Here is a 17,666-nt window from a genome sequence, read left to right as displayed (position 1 = left end):
AGAGCCGGTCTCTACTCCCGGGATGTCCCAGTCAATCAGGCTCAAGGATGCTGCAAGGCCCTTGATTAAACAGGCCCATGCAGAGCACCACGGGAAGACGGCGCCTCGTGGGGAGCGAGGGCCAGGGGCCACTTTGCCTGGGAGGTGCAATGTGAGCGAAGCCCTCCATTCAACTCTGAATGCCTCAGAGAGAAAGCAAGAGAAAGAAACTTCGCAGAGCCTCAAACCACATAGGATGTTGGGGACCAGCAAATAGTTCCCCAAAGCAATGCTTGGCAAATTTACCCTCGTGAAAATGCAGATTCTGATCTGGTAGGTCTGGGGTGGGGCCTGAGAGTCAGCATTTCTCCCAAGTTCCCAAGGACCACACTTTGCCTAACAAGGGTTTAAAGCAGAGCTGTCCAACAGAAATCTAACAAGAGCCACACACATAACTTTCAATAGTGTAGGAGCCACATTTTAAAAAGTAAATGTGTGAATTTTAATATATTTTATTTATTTAACCCATTGAAGCCAAGATATTATTCAATATGTAATCAATATAAAGAAATTATTATTTTCAATCTTTTTTTTTTTAAAGATTAGCACCTGAGCTAATATCTGTTGCCAATCTTTTTTTTTCTTCTTCTTCTTCTTCTTTCTCCCCAAAGCACCCCAGTACATAGTGGTATATTCTAACTGCAGGTCCTTCTAGTTGTGCTATGTGGGACGCTGCCTCAGCATGGCTTGATGAGCAGTGCCATGTCCATGCCCAGGATCTGAACTGGTGAAACCCTGGGCTGCTGAAGAGGAGAGCACGAACCTAACCACTCAGCCAAGGGGCCGCCCCTTAAAGAAAGTATTAATGAGATATTTTACACCCTTTCGTTCAGACTAAGTCTAAAATCCAGTATTTTCACTTACAGTACCTGTCAATTTGGACTTGCCACATTTCAACTGCTCAACAGTCACATATGACAAGGGGCTACCACAAGGGACAGTGCAGGACTAAAGGATCAAGGTGGGAGAGAAGACAGCAGAAGATGAGGCTTGGAAATAGGCAGGAGCTAAAAACAGGAAGAACCTTCTATACCCAGCTAAAGTGTTCTATGAGGGGTTACTGAGGCCTTTCCAGCAAGAGCATGAGAACCAGATTACTGCTTTGGCACATCTACAGCTGGAAGTCTAGAAGAGTCTGACACATGGAGAGTTGGAGACTACTGTGACTTTTGGTCAAGCAAAAATGGAGGCAGTGAAGCAGGGATGAAAAAGCAGCAACAAACACAAGATATTTGGGCTCCAAAGGACTTGGCAATCAGTTGGCTGTGGAAGGTCAAGGAGAGAGAGACATCAAGGATGACTTTTAGATTTGGGGATAAACCTGTTGACCAGTCTAGAAATGCAGGAGGAGAATTACGGAAGGTAAAGGAAGATGAAAGATCTCCATCTAGACAACACTGAGTTTGCAGGGCCTCAGCAACACCCCAAGGGCTGTTCTAGAAGTTGGCACTGCACATGGAGATCACGAGCTGTCTTCCAAGAGGCACATGAGACCACCTAGATGAGAGAGGGGAGATAAAGAAAGGACCTTCAAGAGAAACCAGCATTGCAGCAGACAACAAGAGAAAAGGGCCAGCAAAGGCCACTGGTACAGTGGTCAGAAAGAAAGGGGTACGAGTTTTCACACAAATCAGACATCTTTTTCAGACCTGCAATTACAGCATGGGTAATTTGAGAATTGAACCCTATAAAAGCAAACCAAGTTCCTGCCTCAGGGCACAAGAAGGAGCATCTTCAGTAACCAGCAGAGAATGAAAAATTTGCCTTTGCGGGTAAAATTTCACAACTACACAGAGTGGTATGAGGTTCTAATTACTTTTCTCCAAAACACCAGCCACTGAAAATGGGGCGGAAGAGTGGGAATAGCGCCGGGCCCACCACCCCCCACCAACCGCCCCCACCAGCTTGTAAACCCCAGTGGCATCAGCTGTGTAAGATCTCTGGTTAAATCAACACAAAATAAATATGATTCAAGCAGCAGCAGGCCTATCTTTTCAAGTGCAGATGTTTTCTTTCCTAACTTTCATTCAAGATTCAGGGCATCTAAACATTAAGGAAAATTAAAAAGAAAAGTTGCACATATTAAAAAAGCATACAGCTGTTTTAAAGACTGACATATTTGAATAATATAAAGTACTTAGTTTTCCAGAAGTTAAGGGTTTTGTTTTTTTTAATATGCCTGTCTAGGAAAAGCTAAATGATAAAACTCAATATATTCTACAATAACCAAACATGTCATTTTTTAAATTCCTAGTGGTATATACAAAACTAAGCTTCCTTTAAGCTTCATCTGATTCCAAAGATTGTCGACGATGTAATTCTTAAGAGAATTACCTTCAAGCAATTAATAATTGGATCTACATGGTGCAAAGCAAAGAATTCCACAGAGACAAAATAAATCAATATAGCTGTACCACCAGAAATAAGATTATTATGTTTGGGGCTACTGATCAATCTTTTCCCCTTATTTTCAATTTTTTCAAGATGGTTTTAATGTTTCTGCACCAAGAAAAAAATCACTATGCTTACAAATTTACGAGCACATGTACAATTAGCACAAATAAGTATCACCATGCTTACAAATTTACAAACACAGGCACAATTAACGTAAATGCAAAATTTCATCGGCTTCAGTATTTGCAAGCCATAGGCAAAGAAGCACCTTCACCTCCTTGGAAAGCCAGGGAGGGTTACCAGTCCTGAGGCTCCAGGTCTCCGGTCCTCGCCCACGTCACTTTCCCAAGCTTTCCATAGGCGTTGCAGGTGCTGGAAGGGAAGAGGCCCTCCTTCTCCTCCACCTCAGCAGGCCCTGCCACCTAACCCTCAGATCCCCACACCAGCTCCACCTTCCCCCTGAGGCTGCTTTTACTCTGCACTCATCTTTATCTCCCTTTCTTCCATGTTCTAAATCATGTGTCAACATTCTATTCCCCAGAGGAAAAAGTCTGCCATACAAGATTATAATTAATTAATCTGATAAAGGTAACTCTGTTAATGAAGATTTAATGTGTAACCCTCCCAGGCAACATCATCCGCACTTTAACCAAGGCAGTGAACGAAAGGACGGTTCAGCAAGGAGAAAAGTCCAGTCCCCGACATCACACCAACAGTGGGCCACCCACCCTCCTCTCCACTGGCCAGGCCGACCTGAGGGCTGATTATCTGGACTGGGGATTCTCCCTGCCTCTGCCCCACCTCTCCATAGCTCCAGGGCAATCATTTGCATGGAGGGAAGTAAAGCAAGAGACAGTGAAAATTAAATAATCAGCTGAGAGAGAAAGCTAAGGTGGAAATAAACTGAAACCATGGGCATACAGGTCTCATGTTCTGTCATGAGTGTGCAAAGAATAAGCTCCTTACTAACTGGACACCCACAGTGGGTCCCTCTACAAAGTAAGTAATCATTCCCTCCCATATGGGGGTCAACTAAGCATGCCATATTCAGTTTCTTAAAGCTAGGTGATTTGTTAAAAGGAAAACTTTTGATTTCTCCAGATTTCATTTGTTAGAACAGCCTAACTCTTACAGCAAGTAATCCGAGAAATACGTAACGGCCCCAATACAACAGAGGCTTATTTCTTGCTCAGGTAATGGTACCACTGGGAGGGTAAGCATGTCATGGACAGCTACCTCCTCAGTCATTCAGGGACCCATGCTGATGAGGCTCTGCCCTAGGGCCATCTTCATCCCAGACAACCAGAGGGGGGCAGTAGGGCAGACTGTAAATGGCAGATGACACTTGCACTTGCATTTGATTGGGTAGAACTGTCACACGGCCACAACTAGCTGCAAAGGAAGCTGGAAATGTAGTCCAGCAGTGTGTCCAGAAGGAGGAGGAGACAGGGTCTCTGCCACGCCTGTGGGTCCAACTCTACTCCCTGAAAGATCTTCTCCTGCCAGAGAGCAAAGCAGTGAAGAAATGGAGTCTGTTATCATGGGGATATTTCACCTTCATATTTCCTACTATTTTTACTTCCAAAACCACTTTTCTAAAATCCTACTCTTCTGAATATTACATTGATCTAAAAGGGCTACCCTTCATTAATGTTATAAAAAGAAGAAACATTATTATTAAAAACAAATTGGGAGGGGAAGAAGGAAATAATCGCTTCCAGTGGACTGTAAATAGCACAACTAATGTATTGGTGCTGGGCATTAGATGTGTATTTTAATGAAATGCTTTTCTACAAATCCCATACTAAACAGTCAAAATCAGTAACAAAATCTCTAGGAGAGATTAAAACGCTGCCATACAAAATCCAGCTTAAAGTCTTTTCATAGTAAATCAGTGGCTCAATAAATTAACACTATTTTTGATAGTTTTCTCAATTCTTAGTGAAGCAGGATTAGTAGGGAAAAGGGAGCATGGGAGGAGGGATGCAGAGCTAGCTTGACATGTTGCCTCACTTAATCCCCATGATAACATACTAAAACAGGAATGATTCTGGTTTGACAGCCTGTAGGATTAAGGATTAGGAAATGTTAGGGACCGAGTGCAAGAGCCACCTATGAATGTAAGCCCTGCCACTTAGCTCTAGCGAAGACTCTCCCTCCAGATGGGGGGCAGAGGTGACCACTCTCACCTCACTGAGCAAAGCAAGGGTCCCCTAAACTGGAGACCTCGCTTCACCTTTCAAATCTGCCTGATACTGGAAATTTACTTTCAGTAGAGGAAAATATTACTGTCTGACAAGGATATAGCCAGCCCAATCAAAGCTGTGGCCTTCAAGGAGTCCCCAGGGAAGCAGCCTTACCAGATCACTCCCCACATGCACAGAGCCCCCACAGAGCATTGGAGTCAGCCACTCTTTAATTCCTGCAGACGGCCCAGGACCACTAGACATTCAAGAAAGCTTCTAACAGGGAAGAAAGAAGCCAAAACAGCCCCCAAAAGCAGCAAAGCCCAGAAACTGAATCTATGCAGAAAGACGACATTTTTACAGCCAGCTTAATATCATCAAAAATATGAAAGAACCAAGAAACAAGATCAGTATGGTATCAAAAAGGAACATTTGAGAACAACAACAAAACAACTTTGGAATTTGGAAAAACTGTGAGCAAAAATTTAAAAATCAATGGAAGGATTGGAAGGTAAGGTTGCACAAAATCTCCCAAGAACAAAAATATAAAGAAGTAAAAAATAAGAAACCATTAGAGCCAGTGCAAAGGCTGAAGAAGCAGAAAAGGCTGTCCTCTCTCCCACAGTCCTGAACACCAGTGGAGAAGGGAGCACCACGTGCCAAGTGCTGAGGGACAACTGTCTCCAAGAGAGACTTCGACACCAAGCAAGCCATTTATTGTTAAGGGAAAATCATGACTTTTTCAGACAGAGAAGATCTCAAAAGACCACCCCCTGTATGTTAGAATTTATTAAGAGATTTTTCACAACTGGGATAGATCTGGAGAATGAATTAATGATAAGTGATAGAGAATTAAGCAAAGAAACAAAGCTATCATTAGCCTTAGTGATTATAAAAACTTGTGCAGGAAAAATAACCATAGTACGTACTACCAGGCTCAGCAGTGATAGCACTGGCAATCAAAATAATGTAAGCACTGAATACTGTTAACCCAGTGGTTCCCCAAGGGGGTGATTTTGTCCCCCAAGGAACATCTGGCAATGCCTGCAGGCATTTTTGGTTGTCACAGCTGGGGTGGGGCGTGGCACCAGCATCTAGTGGGTGGAGGCCAGGGATGCTGCTCAACATCCTACAATGCACAGCACAGCCTCCACCACAAAGAAGCATTTGGCCTCAAATATCAATAGTCTTAAGGCTGAAAAACCCTCTTCTAACCAAAATTATGATGTAATTACATCAGGGATGTGGGGGCCCTAGAAACATGCCTTGGTAGTTGGTGGGAAGGAGGTACTGTGGAAAAAGGGCTAAATCCCAAAGTTCTATAGTGGGAAGTCAACAGCTACCCCTAAAAGGAACAAACAAATGGAGCAGCACTATACAATATAAGCAAATGCCAAAAGAAATCAGCTCCAAGTTGCAGTAGCTGTCTCCAGGGAAGGGGAGATGGCAGTGGGGAGAGCTGCTGGTATGATAACAAGCCCTAAAGAACTAGGGGATTAGTTAAACTGTGCAAGAACCACTTTGATAAAATTAAAACAAAACTCAAAAAGATACACTAACATTTTGTCCCTTTCCTTCCATGAATAAGTAAAAATGTTGCCTTTAGAGCGTTGGAATCTCCCTGCCTGGGTTCTTGTTGACCTTCACAATTCGCCTTTGACCTGAGAGTCTTAGTCACCTTTGGCCAAAAGAATTCCCAACCCTTTCCAGCCCAGCGCGCACACTGCTCTTCCTTTTCCTTCCCCATCCAAGAGAGGCAGCCGACATTCCCCACAACTTAATACTCTGGAGATTTAAAAAAAAAAAAAAAAAAAACCTGCCCAGGGGGCCGGCCCAATGGTGTAGCGGTTAAGTTCGTGCGCTCTGCTTCGGCAGCCTGGGGTTTGCAGGTTCGGATCCTGGGCCCGGACCTAGCACTGTTCATCAAGCCATGCTGTGGTAGCATCCCACATAAAACAGAGGAAGACTGGCACAGACGTCAGCTCAGCAACAATCTTCTTCAAGCAAAAAGAGAAAGACTGGCAACAGATGTTAGCTCAGGGCCAATCTTCCGGACAAAAGAAACTGCCCAGGTTCTCAACATGCAGAAAAAAACGTTACTTTTGCCTTGCAATTCAGAACATCTTGGATTTTGAGGTTCAGACAAATGAAGTTATTCCAATTATTTTTTCTAATGATACCTTATTGCCCTTCTACTAAGATATGTTCCCCCAAAGAGAAGCCTTAACATTTACACTGGTGACCCAAACATGCTCGAGCTACCAAAGGCCAGGGCAAATGTTTGATCCAATGAGGTAACAGGAAAACAATTCTTCCAGAATATACCCAACCTGTGCCGGACACTGGCAAGGTTTTAAAAAGGCCAAAAAGAGCAAACATGCAACCCGAGCTCTTTCAAAATCTTTCATGCGGGTGACAGGTTCCACTTGGAAGAGCTGTGGCCTGCAGAACCTGCAGAATTTCTCCTCAAAGTGTTGCCCCACTCCTGACGACAGGGTTTGAAAGTACAAGACCTGAATAAAAAGTCTGTTCAGCCTTTAAATCCTTAAATTATCTTGTTGAATGTTTACACCATACCCCGTGTACAAGAAAAGCTCCACAGAGCCCCAAAGAAACCTACAAATCCAGGTTTATTTGCATGCTGACACAAAACAACTTTGGCAAGAGGACAATTCCAGAAGGCTTTCCAAATAGAAAAACCAGCCCTTCCCAAGCATGGAGCCCAGTTTCTTTGGCCATGAAATAGGTGAGTTAAGAAATCCCAGCTCATTAGGACAAAGTGAAAACGACTATTTTTATGAGCCTTTCAGTACCATACTAGTCTACATTCAGCTCTCGGGCAAACTAGTTTTCTTTTTTCCAAGATGAATGTTAGGGCACGTTAAGAAACACTCATAACTGAACCAAGAAGAGCAAATCCATCATGATACAGAAGTGTGGTGCACAGCTTCGGTGTATAGCTTTTCATACCGTCGAAGCCTCTGGATTTATAGATATGAGTCAGGCTAAATTAACTTCTAAGAGAGGAAGACTCCTCCACCAGGTGAACCTCAAAGCTCCAAGCACCAGACCTTAGGATCCAGCCTTCGGCTCTCTGCCTGACTTCCCACCCCCACAACACCTCTGGAGGACCAAGGAGGAGAACTCAGCGGGCGGTGTTAGGCACAGGCTGGGACGGGGTAATAAAGACACATTTGAATGCCAGTTGGCAAAGCAGATCTACCCAGTGAAAGAGTCTTTCAGCACAGGAAAGGAAACTCACCTTCTTTTTTTTTAATAGTACTATTAATTCTTAAATACAAATGAGTATTCAGAATGACATTCATCCAAACAATAACTCAGAAAATGCAGCAGCTAGCCTCCGAACCCAGCCGGGATCCCAGAACCCCGAGCTGCTGTGGCCACAACAGCACCCACAGCACTGGGTGTGCTGCGGAGGGAGCCCCAGGCCTCGCCCACCCACCACCTATTCCTATCTGGCCCCTGGAAAAGCAGCAGCACGCCTGAGTGCAGGAACTGATGCGGAACAGGGCTTAAACACAGAAATCGAGCAAAGTCCACGGAGGAGCTTGAGTTTAGGTCCATGGGTTCCTGAGCCACTGCTGAATTCAACAGATCCCTCTTTTTTCAAAACCTTTACTGATAATTGACAAAGAACTTGGCTCTCAGGGGCAAATGTAAGGACATCAGGACAATAATTTGTCCTGACCAAGGTCACCGCTCGCTCAGACCTCCCAATCTCAGGGTAACCAATGACCGTGACTCAGTGCAACCCCACAAAGCGGAGCCCCTTTTCAAACCACTAAGGAAGGCACATTAGGTGGCTCGGTGCCTCCCTGCCTCACCCACTAGCAGTGGCCAGTCTTCAGCCTGAGCCTTCTGCTACCAGGCACTCGGGCTAAGGGTTTACCAAGAGGACACTGCCACCTGGCTGTGTACTGCACCCCCCAAATGTGCCCTGATTCCCTTCCATCCCACCTTCAGCATTCGAACTAGGAAGACATTTGCGGGCTTTGTCTCATGTTTTTAAGGTTCTGAAGCCCCATGAGAGGGCAAGTCAGGCAGGGCATCCCAAGCCACAGCTCTCCCGCCCCCTCCAGGATGGCTGGTTCCCCAAAGGCAACCTGAAAATCAACAGGCTCCCAAAGGCGCCGCCCTTGGGACCAGGCCAGGCCCAAATTAATGTCTTCTCTGGCACTTCTGGCTAAGACTCTGGCATGGGGGGGTGGGAGGGGGGCTCTAAGAAATGGCAACAAGGAGCAGCTGGAGCTTCATTCCTCCCCCTTAACAAACATTCCTGAGGCCGCAGGGGGCCTGCTGACACCCAGCTGGCGCACTAAATGCTTCCTAAGGAATCCCCAACCTCCTTTATGGAATTCTAGCCCCTCCAGTGACATTTCAGAAATCAGGCCCCTCCCCCACCCTCACTGAAGTTTTACATTTGCTGAATGGATGGGGAAAGGAACATGCAAAAACAGGGGGACCACATACAATGCCGTGTCTACTTACACAGGCCCGGAGACGCCCCCACCAAAGTGCAGTCTCAGACACGATAACAAGTCCAAGTCTTTGTAGTTTCTTAGGACACGGACATTTTTTCTGTTCCCTCTCCGACAGCAGCATGGAAAAATGGGGTTTTGTGTGTTTTCTAGCCCTAGTAAAATGTATTGAGAGGTCACAAATCCAGCTGCCACCTTTCAGCGGAGGTCTGGTGGGACTTCACAGATGCACTTCAAATTCCAAGAGTGCCACTCCTGGGGAAGTGAGTATCCCTTCAATTTCAGACTACAGCCAGAGAAAGACCAGCCCCGCTGAATGTCCATAAAACACAGCACCCGGGAGTTCCCGCTTCCATTTCCTCTTTCCAGCTACAAAAATGCAGATGAAGCAAGTATTTGTTTGAGTTTGACTATGTAAATAAAGCCTATTATCAGGGCCAGCGCCCGAGAAGAAAACAGCCCTCCACGCAACCGCTGGCTATGCCAGGGGCCTCCAGGCACACCGCCCCCTACAGGCCAGGGCGTTCAAAAAGAATTAAGCATGAGCTATAAAAGCTAAAATCCTTTAAAAAGCAAAGGTGATGCACAGTTAATCTAGCAAGGGCGATTTTGCACCCAGGGGATATTTGGCAGGGTCTACAGACAGTGTTTTTGGTTGTCACACCTGGAGAAGGGAGTGCCACTGGGTCGAGGCCAGAGACACTGCTGAACATCCTACAATGCACAGGACAGCCCCACAACAGAGAATGATCCAGCCCAGAATACCAATAGTGCCAAGGCTGAAAACCCTCAACTAATGGATGTGACAAGTCATTTAATACGGCATTGCAACTGACTCCAGATGAAAGCACACAGCACTGACTGGAGGGGAAGCAGCAACATTCAGGGTCAAGTTCTGGTCCTCAGGGCCCTTCTCAAGACTTGCCAGGTTTGTGACTGCAGGGCATGTCATTTAACCTCACTTGGCCTCAGCTGTTTCATCTATAAAATGGGTTATTAAAACTTCTCCATCTGAAGATGAGGGGTTGAACCAGCCTTGTTCTTGCTATCCCTTCCTGTTCTAAGATGTACACTCGTATGAGGCTCTCAAATGAGACCCTCATTATCATAACAAGACTGTGTCCTCTCACACTAGATCAAGCTTCTACCAAGTCAGATTCTGTCAAATAGAAAAGAAGTTATATAATATCCCAGGGCTCTAATATGTAACTATTTAATAACAAAGTTTTTTAAATGCAAAAAAGAAAACAAAAAAACTATTAGAAGAATTATTATTTAATGATCCCTAAAGATTTTCTATTGGGAAAAGAAGAGTCAAAGCTTGGATTAATCCAAATTCTGGTGGTGGAACAATTTTCCCCAGTCTCCACCACGACAGTCTATTTCGATTCTTTAAGCGGGTGTAAGTGGACACCCTCTCCTTCATCTTTTCCTATAATAGGACAGTTAATTACCACCTGTTGAATTGTAAGCAAGTAACACTGATGCCTTAATCCAGGAGAAAAGACAGGTATGCAAAATATTGCCAATACAACGTGCAGTTAAAAAATATATATGTTGGGGCCGGCCCCGTGGCCAAGTGCTTAAGTTCGTGTGCTCCGCTGCAGGCAGCCCAGTGTTTTATCGGTTCCAATCCTGGGCACAGACATGGCAGTGCTTATCGAGCCATGCTGAGGTGGCGTCCCACATGCCACAACTAGAAGGACCCACAACTAAGAACATACAACTACGTACCGGGGGGCTTTGGGGAGAAAAAGGAAAAAAAATAAAATCTTAAAAATATATATATATACACGCACACGTATACACAACTGTCCATGGAAATCTAGTACCAAAGTCCCAAACTGTCCTGAATTCTCTCCATCCTAAGCAAAGAAACCACAAATCTCCAGTCTCGTTGAAACATCTATAAAAACTAAGCAGTTTAAGGAAGGATGTCTGAGCGTCTCAGATAAGAATCACAAACATTTTTATTTCTGCAAAATCCTGCAGTACAATCTGGAAAGGCTGAGCACGTACACCACTACTAGCCTAGCCACAAACCTTCCCCCAAAAAACCTTAGCAACTACCATGAGAGCTAACCAACAGCCAGATCAGGAGCAAACTGCCTCAAATGCCTCAAAAAGGCCCTAGTGTGTGTCCACTGGGTTTTGGGGCCCACCTCCTTCAGTTTCTAGAATGGGGCCTCTTGGACAAGGAGAACAGAGGGCCACTAAGAATACATCCGGCTTTTTAGAACTTGGGGTACCTGTAGGAAGAAGGAGTTGTTCTAGGATCCCTTTCTCCAGCTTCTAGCAAAACAACTGAATTTTAAAGTGACTTCCAACTTTCTTATACTGCATAAGCCCAGAAAGCAAGACTTCACCTTAAATAATGTTTTACAACTTACTCTATCTGCTATAAAGACAAGTCTGAGGAAGCTATGTGGAATCGTGTATCTTTTTTTAAAAAAGAAATACATGACAAGCAAAAGGTCTGAGTGATTTACCTGGTATCTTTTTAACTTTTACCAACAGAAATGCCCCATAAAACCTTTACTAAGAAGGCACAGGCGAATATGCTTTAATCCACAAATCCGCAGGAAAGTGGCCTTCCTGGGCAAGACATACACACCATGAGTGTCCACTCTCTTTCCAAAGAATCCAGTCCAATAACAGGTTACACACTGGTTAAATTTCTAACAATGATAGCCTCTTTCCCCAGTTCAATGTGAATTCAACGCACTTCTAAACAAGCCTCCTCCAAAAGTCCACTCTCTTTCCAAAGAATCCAGTCCAATAACAGGTTACACACTGGTTAAATTTCTAACAATGATAGCCTCTTTCCCCAGTTCAATGTGAATTCAACGCACTTCTAAACAAGCCTCCTCCAAAAGGCCCTAGTTTTGTAAGTATAAAAATGAGCGAAAATGTAGAATAGAAAAGTTTGCTGTCGCATTTGCTATCTAAACAAGACAGCCACACCACTTCCCAAATTCATTACTAGCCGGGCAGGTTAGCAGTCCCTTTATTCCTTCCTGCTGTGGTGAAGCAGGAAAGCAGAGAAAACCAATAAGTCACCTTCAAATTCTCTCAGTTGCCAAGAATTTTTACATTTTCAAGGGAACTTTGTTCCTAGGAATGACCCAGCCCAGCCCTTTCCGGAGAAACTGACCAATAGACACTTTTAACAAGAAGAAAACAGGAGGACTGGTTTGTTGTTTGTGTGTTTTTACAGGTCTATACAGGTCCTGCTGGTAAATTTCAAGATGAGTTTTCTGTTTCGAAATGAGAATTCAAAGTTCTGAAGTAAACCCTACACACACACACAACACGCTTCTGATGAGGCACATTAGGAATTTCTTATTAACGGAACTCAAATCCCACTTTTATGAAGGACACTGAAAAGTTTCTGTCCGTTTTTCAGGTATCCAGACCGCCATGGCTCTAGGGCTGGACGCGAAAGTCAGTAAAAATTGATGGGCTGATGGGAACCAAGAAGCTAGTCTGGGTTTCCTAGCGATAAGGGGTGCAGGACCAAGGACCCAGAGAGGCAAACACAGGTGGGGAGCGCTCTGTTCACCCCCTGGCACGTGGGATGTTCCTCCCCGACCTCTGGACAGCCCCACAGGTGCAGGCCGCTGCAGGCGAGGCCAAGAGTGACAGGGGACTGTGCCAGGCCCCTTCCCGGAGGGGGAGGGGAGGGGACCCGGAACGGGAGCCATTTAAACTCCGTGGGGCGCCGGGAGCCAGCAGGGCTGGGAGCCGCCGCAGGGCGGCCGGGGTGGCGCCCGGACCACACACCTATGCGTGTCCCGGTACCACGTTCCCGCAGGTGACCCGGGCGGACGCGCGCCCCGGGGCCGGGGACACGACGGGTCGCCCCCTCCAGCGCCCCTACCCTCGACGAGTCCCCCGCCCTGAGGCCGCCTCCGGGCTGTCACCGTGCGGGTCCCGCGGCCGCCTTACCTTGGTGATGACCAGCGGCTCGCCGTGCTCGCGGCCGCCCTTCAGGGTGAAGCCCCACGGGGCGCCGCCGCTCAGCTGCACCTCCACCAGGCGCCCGCCGTCGGCCTCGGCCAGGCGCTCGGGCCGCGCGCGGGGCTCGGCGCCCTCCATCGAGCGGGGCACGGAGGGCCCTGCCGGCCCGCGCCCATGCACTCCGGGCAGCCCCGGCCGGCGGAGGGTGAGGGAGGCTCCGGGCGCCCGTGCCGCCGCCGGCCACTGGCGAACTTGCTGGGCAACTTGGGAGGAGCGCGCCGGCGGGGCCGGGGAGGGAGCCGGGCGGCGGGCGCGGGGGAGGGCGCGCCGGGAGGGGGCGGGCCGGCGGGCGGGGAGCCGCGGCGCCGGCGCGCGCTCGGGGGCTCGCGCCGCGCGGCGGGGCAGGGGGCGGGGCGCGCGCCTGGGCTCCGGCGAGCTGCCCGGAGGGTGGGAGGGGCGGGGGAGGCGCGCGCTCCGGGACCCGCGCGGCCGCCCGGGAATGGGAGGGCGCGGAGAGGGGCTGGGCCGGGGGCGCGCGCTCCGGACCTGGCGCCGCGGGCAGGGGGCAGAGGCAGGGGGCAGGGGCCAGAGCGCGCGCTCAGGGCGGGCGGTGGCGCAGGCCCGGCCGCGGGAGGTTGGGAGCGCGCCCGCCGTCTGCCCGGGAGGCCGGGGCGCGGCAGGTGAGGCGGCGGAAGCGCCCGCGCGGGTGGCCGGAGCCCCCGACGCCCTCCATCTTGGAGCGCGCGGCCGGCCCGGCGCCCCCGCCTTTGTTGGCGCGGCCCGCGGGCAGCGGGCGGCGGTGCAGGTGAGGGCGGGGGCGCCCGTGCGGTCCCGCGTCGGCACGCGCGCACGCGCTTCCCCCAGCCCCGGGCATTGGCACGGCGGCTCCCGGGGGCCCTCTGCGCGCGCCCGCCCTGGCCCGGTCCCGCCGGGCAGCGGGAGAGCTGGGAAGGGGCGCCCCCCGCAGCCTGGGCCACAGCGCTGGCCCTCAGGAGGGGTGCTTGGAAAGTCCGGGCAGGAGCAGAGAGTTTGAATGCCCATCCTCCCACCAATTCCCTCCTGCAGCGCCTAGCCCAGATAAGGAAGGGCCTCTTGTTGGCTCTTCCCATAGTTAGAGCCCAAGAAGTCTACGTTCAAACCCTGTTCTCACTTTCGTAGACTTGTGCCACAAGGACTGAATGTCCAACGTCTGCATCTCCTACAAAGGGGAGGGGGTGGTCTGAAATTAGAGAATGCTTGTGGATAGAAAAGGGATGCCACCTGTTCCTGCCCCTTTTCCATTTCCATGAAGCTCCGGTATAAAGAAATATCGACATTGATAGTTATTTGCATGCTTTGCAAAAAAAACCGTGATGTCTGTTTATAGTTACGTAGCTTGAACGCTGCTGAACACCTGTTTCCTCGGAGCAGCTCCATCCAGGTACTTTTAGCAGGTGATGATGCTAGGAGTAGGCAGTAAGGACAAGCCAGAAGAGCACTGGACAGGGAGAGTTAGGGGTCCCTGGGTCTTGGTCTGGGTTCTGCCCTGGTAGAGGCGGGACTAAGAATATCAACTCTAGTCTCAGTTTCTTCAGCGGTCATGTGAGGGGTTTGCGTTTTACGGTCTGCAGTCTATGGCTGCTCTTTTGTGTGTTATCCAGGCGATTGAAATAACAGTGTGGGCACCTGCCCTGGTACTTGAGCACTGCTTACTGCTCCCTAAGTAACTTCTAAGCTACGGTGTCAAGTATGCCTTTAGTTAGAGGAATGGGGTGATTTTTTCTTTGTAAATGGAGACTTAAGGAGTGTGCCTTTAAGAACCAGTCTCAAGTGTATCTTGGCTGTAGTGGTCACACGAATCTGCACAGATTGATTAATAGCACAGAACTAAATACACACACAAGTGCGTGTAGACTGGGAAAATCTGAACAAGCTTGGTGGATTGTATCATTGTTAATATCCTGGTTGGGATATTGTGCTATAGATTTGCCAGATGTTACCATTGGAAGAGGCAGAGCTCAAAGGACGTCCCTATATTATTTCTTACAATTCCATGTGAATCTATAATTACCTCCAAATAAAAAATTTCAAAAGTGGATGGATATGATAAACCAAAAGATAAAGGACCGTATAAATGACCTTAGAGTTTTTGGAAGTGCACTTGTCCAAAACAGCTTCCCCGCAAGCTGGTATTGACTGAAATCTCAGCTCCTACCTGGGGCTGAGATTCCGACCACTAGATTCGCTAAAGCAGAGGTAGTGATTTCATTGTCTGTAAATCGCAGACTTTGCAGCCACAGTCGTCTTTGATATTTTATATTCATTGTATAATCGTTGTCAGATTACCCATCTGTCACTTAAAAGGGTTATACTGTTCACTCCTTAAATTTAGGTGCAAATTTACGTTCATCCTTACTAAACATTATTTTGCTGAGGTTTTTTTTTTTAAATCTTCACATTGGGCATCCCTCCCAGCTTAGCATCATTTGAATATTTATAAGGCTTCTGTCTATATTGACATTAATAAATATGCTGAAAGGGACTGGCCCAAGACTTGTGTGGCCTGCTGTGAGGTCGATGCTCTCCTCTCAGGCCCACATAAGTCCTTTCATCACCATTTTTGGGGTTACCATCACACCTAGACTTGAGTATCATGTCCGGTATATCATTACAACACCCTGCCAAATGTCTTGTGAAAATATCAATGTCTTGTGACTGAAATGTGTAACATTGAACCCATGTAGACTTCTAGTGGTGACAGCTTTCTTTTCTAAGAACTCATGACTCAGCCCGAATTCCCAAGAGTGGATTATGTTTGTCAGAATCTAGCTTTTGTTCTTTTGAAAGCCAGGGCACATTTGTTGTATGTAGCATCTCGATTCTTGGACGTTCAGCTTCAGTGCTCAGAAGGCACAAGGGTGAGCATATACTCTGCTGGACCCACAGAGCATAACCCTGTGAGCATCCACATCTAGGCATTTGGTTGCCCCGGGGGTGGGGGGTCCACTTTTTCAAATCTTAGGTTTATTTCCTTTGATAGAGAGGTGAAGTTAAAAGGAATTCGGCTTTCACTTTATCAACAATGAATGAATTAATCAACGAATAAAAGGCAAATAGGCAACTTTCAGAGATTTAATCAATAGCTAATCCTCTATATGAAATAAAGCTCAAATTATTTTAGTATTTTGTTCTAACAAGAAAAGAGACTTATAATTGTAAAATGTAGTGGAGGATAGACTTCCAAAATTTTGCTTTTACTTTTCATATTGGTAGCTCAGTTAGTGGGGTCAAGCTTTCCAGAACACCTTTTAATGTGGTATTTTTTAAAAAAGCAATATTAGCCATTTCCTCCTTGACCTATAGTATATCTGTGTGAGGGTCCCTGTGAATTCAGACTGTAGATGGTCAGTCAAGATCTGAGCACAGGTGAGAGGGCAGTTAAAGGAAAACTTTGGCACAATGATTTTGCCCTTAGTCGTCAACGTTTGTCATCTTATTCTTGATTTCTATAAGCTGTTATTATAAACATTGGAATTTAACTTAGCTGCAGATCTTAGCCCAGTGACAAAAGCTAAATGGAGCAGAAACTCCCCCCTTCACCTGATAAGGATTTTACCCTGGATCTTGTTAGTTGGAATATTTACAGATCTCTGGGGAGAGACTTCCTCTTTCTGTGCGGGTTGGGGGGGTGGGGTGAGAGGGAGAGACAGTTGGTCTCTACCTGTGCCTGGCACCATTATCCTATTTGTGGACTCCACCTCTGGAGTTTGCTTCCTAGGGCCCAGTGCCTTTAGCTGAGGAAGAAAGCCACAGTAACTAAGCAATAGTAACTCTCATTCACAGGGCACCTGCTGTGTGCCAGCCATATTATAATAGATGGACTCAGGTCCTCTCAGCACACTTTCTCAGGGCATGCGTCACCCCATTTTACAGAGGAAGAAACTGAGACCTAGAGGGGTGAAATAACTTGCCTGAGGTCGCTGAGCCCAGGTCCCAGAGAAGGACTCATGGCCTTCCGCTCACAGGGACCATCACCAGCTCAGGTAGCGGAGGGCAGTTTTCATAGCGCGAGTGCGCTGACGTTCCTCTGTCAGATGTGGACCCTTGGCCACCTTTTGAGGTTCCCTTGATCTCCAAACACCCGTCACTAAACAGGAAAGAGGCAGAAGCGTACAGTGTGGCAGCTTCGCCCCTAAGACAGGGTGCTCCTTTGGTCTGTTCCAGTTGCAGTTCCCTACCTTTAGGACCCGGTCTTTAAAATGTGCGTAAAGGGCCAAGTTGCCTATCTGGCAGCTAGAAGGGACTAAATAAAGAATGGTTAAAATATATATATATTTCAACTTTTCAAATCAGGAGTAAGACTTAAAAGGAGGGAGTATCTGGCCGGAGCTACCATTTAAAAGGTTTTTATATTTTAAAATATAGTTTTAGAAAGCCATTGGCTATTTTTCTTGTTTGTTTTTTTTGTTATTAAGTAGCCAGTGAGCATCTAGTTCTTAGCACTCTTTACTTGCCCAATACCGGGGAGGGGTTGCTAAGGAATGTAAAGGATGCAGGAAATATGAAACATTAGCTGTGAAGAAAAATATGAATGAAATGCCTTGAAACA

The 17,666-nt window shown here is 47.2% G+C and overlaps 1 protein-coding gene across 5 annotated transcripts in view; it reads right to left on the bottom strand.

Moving 5' to 3' along the window:
- Positions 1-13,378, bottom strand: part of SHROOM2 (shroom family member 2) — a 128,285-nt gene extending 114,907 nt beyond the window's left edge. For 2 of the 5 annotated variants that reach the window (XM_023634060.2, XM_070257983.1), the window contains exon 1: positions 13,067-13,346. In XM_023634060.2, coding sequence (XP_023489828.1) covers positions 13,067-13,216 — 150 coding nt within the window. In that variant the 5' untranslated portion in view covers positions 13,217-13,346. Of the gene's footprint in view, positions 1-9,128; positions 9,194-13,066 lie in introns of those variants that run through there. The other 3 variants (XM_023634059.2, XM_023634062.2, XM_070257984.1) reach the window with 3 other exon arrangements.
- Between the last annotated feature and the right edge of the window lie 4,288 nt (positions 13,379-17,666).

The sequence above is a fragment of the Equus caballus genome, chromosome X, assembly GCF_041296265.1.
Source record: "Equus caballus isolate H_3958 breed thoroughbred chromosome X, TB-T2T, whole genome shotgun sequence".
Taxonomy (NCBI): Eukaryota; Metazoa; Chordata; class Mammalia; order Perissodactyla; family Equidae; genus Equus; species Equus caballus.
Note: the sequence above shows the minus strand (reverse complement) of the source record. Positions and strands in the feature narration are given on the sequence as shown.